General features: G+C 35.7%; 1 protein-coding gene across 1 annotated transcript; it reads left to right on the forward strand.

Annotated features, from left to right (window-relative positions):
• Positions 1–640: 640 nt before the first annotated feature.
• LOC112767105 (protein indeterminate-domain 7) lies at positions 641–3,402 on the forward strand. Its single transcript, XM_025812985.3, has 3 exons — positions 641–1,029; positions 1,108–1,507; positions 2,259–3,402. The coding sequence occupies exons 1-3, from the start codon at positions 951–953 to the stop codon at positions 3,277–3,279; spliced, it is 1,500 nt and encodes a 499-aa protein (XP_025668770.1). The 5' UTR covers positions 641–950; the 3' UTR covers positions 3,280–3,402.
• The last annotated feature ends 448 nt before the right edge of the window (positions 3,403–3,850 follow it).

Below are 3,850 nucleotides of genomic sequence, written 5' to 3' on the forward strand. Positions count from 1 at the left end.
ATGTTTATTTTTTAATTCATATTACGCTAAATAAATAGCGTTAAAATAAAAGTCATACTCTTTCAAGTTGTATAACGGAAAATCAAATAAAAACTGAGACGATACATATAAGTATAATTTCTTTACCCATATGTGGTAATAATCATCATCATGAGAAACTAAACTATATATATTCTTGGAAGTGTGAGTGCATAAGAGAGGAAAAGCAGGTTTGCTTTTAAGTTTTACCCTACAACATATGCTGTTAAAAGTTTATAATCAACATCTCATCATCATCTCGTGTTTTACTACTTAATTAGCTTTATCTCTACTTTTTAGGAGCAGAGAATGTTGGCCCGGCGGCAAATCAATCACTATCACTCAAATATACACATATGTATAGTTCGAAGGGGAAAATTAAAATCATAGTGTCATAATGTAACGCAATTATTAAGGAGAAGAATTTTAGACAAGGGCCAGCATTTATTAATAATTAATTAAAGAGCTAGGTGTTGGGCCAGCTGTGGCAAGACTTCGAAAGAAAAAAAAATCAAGTGAGATAACATAATATTAGAAGAAATCACATCCAACTCAAAACTTTAAGATAGTAAATTAATGAGTCTCTCATCTTATAAACTCCTCACTATTTCTTATTTTCTTTGATGTGAGACTAACTTCAACACTAACACTAGAAACAAAGGAAAAGACAGAAATTGCACGTCTTTTGGCTTTGATGGCTTTGGTTTTTGGTTTTGTATGGGTGCGAGCTTCAACCACGTCCCTTTCTATCTCACCCTTCTCTTATCATCTCTTTCTCTCTATTCCTTCTTCATCACCTTCACACACGCAATTACATCTCTCTCTCTCTCTATCTGAAAGCAATTAAGCTTACGTTAATGGAACTTAAAGCATAGAAAAGAAAGCGTTACAAACTGAAGTGGGATCTTCTCATAATATAATATCTTTCTAACATGACATCTGCATCAAGTGAGATAAGTGCCTCTACTTCGCTACCAATAAAGAAGAAGAGAAATCTCCCAGGCCATCCAGGTAATAGTTAATAGTTAAAAATCGTTAAATAGTTTGACTGATTTGACTATATATGTTGCTATGAATTGTTGTTGTTAGACCCTGATGCGGAAGTGATAGCCTTATCACCAAAGAGCCTGTTGGCAACAAACCGGTTCGTTTGTGATGTTTGCAACAAAGGGTTTCAAAGAGACCAGAATCTGCAGCTTCATAGAAGGGGCCACAATCTGCCATGGAAGCTAAAGCAAAGAAGTAACAAAGAGATAATAAGGAAGAAGGTGTACGTTTGTCCAGAGCCAACTTGCGTTCACCATGACCCCTCAAGGGCACTCGGCGACCTCACCGGAATCAAGAAGCACTTCTGCAGAAAGCACGGCGAGAAGAAGTGGAAGTGTGACAGGTGCTCCAAGCGCTACGCCGTTCATTCAGATTGGAAAGCTCACTCCAAAATCTGTGGCACCCGAGAGTACAAATGTGACTGCGGAACCATTTTTTCTAGGTACCATCAAAACTATACTTATTATTATATTTTGGTTTTTCACGGTATCTTCTGATTCAGCACGAACTTTATTTAACAGTTTGTCATCGGTAAATGAGATGCTATATAAATAAGTGTAGAGATTTAAATCTACACTTACTTAAACGAATTAATAAGCTAATTTAATGTATGTAATAGCTAATAGTGCTCACATGTTCTAATGGTAAATTGAAAAGTGCTTGTAATATAAACCTTCCATTGTTACTTATCTTATCCTATATGTCTCCGAGTAAAACAAAGAAATGTGCTAAAAAGATGACAAAAAGAGTGTATGCGTCAAAAGAGCACTTAAATATGGTTAATCATTATTTATGCAATGTTGTGAATAATTATACGTTGAAGGTTATTATTATTATTTATGGTAAAACTCAGGTAAAATTGGCTTCACGTGAAGTTGATATCTGAAAGTCGTTAGATAAAAATTTAGTCAAATCATCTAACGGCTCTCAGATATTAATTTCACGTGAAGTGGACTGCACCTGAGTTTCCCCCATTATTTATAGATAAAAACTCAGGTGAAGTCGACTTCACATGAAGTTGATACCTGAGAGCCGTAAGATGAAAATGTAGTCAAATCAGTCAAATCATTTAACAGCTCTCAGATATCAACTTCACGTGAAGTCCACTGCAGCTGAGTTTCCATCTTATTTATACGTGCTTTTCTGTGTATTTTTTTGTTTTTTCTTCTTTCACTTTTTTTGTGTGGTTGTAGGAGGGATAGTTTCATCGCTCACAGGGCATTCTGTGATGCTCTAGCACAAGAGAGTACGAAAGCAATCACAACCTTGTTCAACCCATCATCATCAGTGAAGAAGGAATTGCAAGAAGTTAATTTAAGATCAGAAAATCGTCCATTATGGTTGTCTTACTCAACCTCGGTTGGAGGAGAAGGAAGCCATGGAAGAGTAGTTCATAACAATAATAATAATAATAATAATAATAATAATTCAACATTATTATTCTCCTCGCCGCCGCCGCCGTCGACGTCGCTGCTTTCTACAATGATCCACCATGAAAACCCTAACCCTAATATTACTATGTTGCCACCTAATAATAATGCTTTATTATTTGAAGGCATGGCTTCATCTTATTCTTCTTCTCATAATCTCATGTCTGCTACTGCATTGTTACAAAAGGCATCAGAAATAGGTGCAACGGTGTCGCTGGGTAAACCCTATCTACAAGCTCATCATCACCATCGGGGTCACGTGCCTGAAAGCACCACCACGGGGTATGGCACCTTGTCGTCAATGGCCACATCTTCATCATCTGTTTCTGGATTATTGGACATGGATTCACGTGAAGAGATAGGGACAGGGATGATGTTTGCTCGTCATCATCATCATGGCTTCTTGGCATCTTATGAGAGTTACAAAGCTGATGAGCACACAAAAGAAGCTTCTCTTCTTGTTCATAATGATATGATGGATGGTACTAGTACCTTTGAGGAGGCTCTAATGAGAGGAATCATGAATCATCCTACGAGAGAAGATGCTGATAATAATAGTAATAACTTTGATGAACTTGTTTCAAGATCCGCGGGATCCCGCGGCGGTGGCGGTGGCGGTGGCGGTGGCGGTGGCGGTGGTGTCAACGATGAGACTAGAGATTTTTTGGGGATTGGGGTGTTTTCTCAGAGAGATATTTTCAATATATCTGGTCTTCATCATCATCATTTGGATTCTTCTTCGTATGGCAACCAAAATCAAAAGCAACCACCCTGGCAAGGGTAATATATATTGTATGGAAAATATACTTTAATTTGTATATTCATTATTCTGTTTAGTATATTGTCTTGAATACAAATTCTTCTCATACTGAATGAAATATAAGACAATATGAAATAAGTTTCATTATACGTTGCTCTCATGTTCATACCCTAATTGTTGTCTTTAGATTTTACTAGGTGTTAATTGGAAGAAACCCACTTTTTTATTTTGAAAAAAAATTCAAGAAAATTTAGTTTAATAAGAGAACATATTTTTAGTCTACAATTTTAAATATTGCTGATTAATTATTGACCGAAAATAATAAATTGAAGAATGCTAGGGAGCCAGCAATTTTGGTGTTTTATAATACCATTAATTGACTATCAATAGTATTTTTAATGGTGTGAGATTACATCTAATGGTGGGAGATCACTCACTTTTATTTAATGGTTAAGTGCTGGCCAAAAAATACAAAAGTTGCTGCCGTAAACTTTTACTAATAAGTTAGATCAGACTAGTTCTCTTTAGCCTTCTTTGCTTTTTTTTTTAATGTACAAATTAGATATTGAATTTAATATTGATGCATTTTAAGTGT

The sequence above is a fragment of the Arachis hypogaea genome, chromosome 17 (assembly GCF_003086295.3).
Source record: "Arachis hypogaea cultivar Tifrunner chromosome 17, arahy.Tifrunner.gnm2.J5K5, whole genome shotgun sequence".
NCBI lineage: Eukaryota > Viridiplantae > Streptophyta > Magnoliopsida > Fabales > Fabaceae > Arachis > Arachis hypogaea.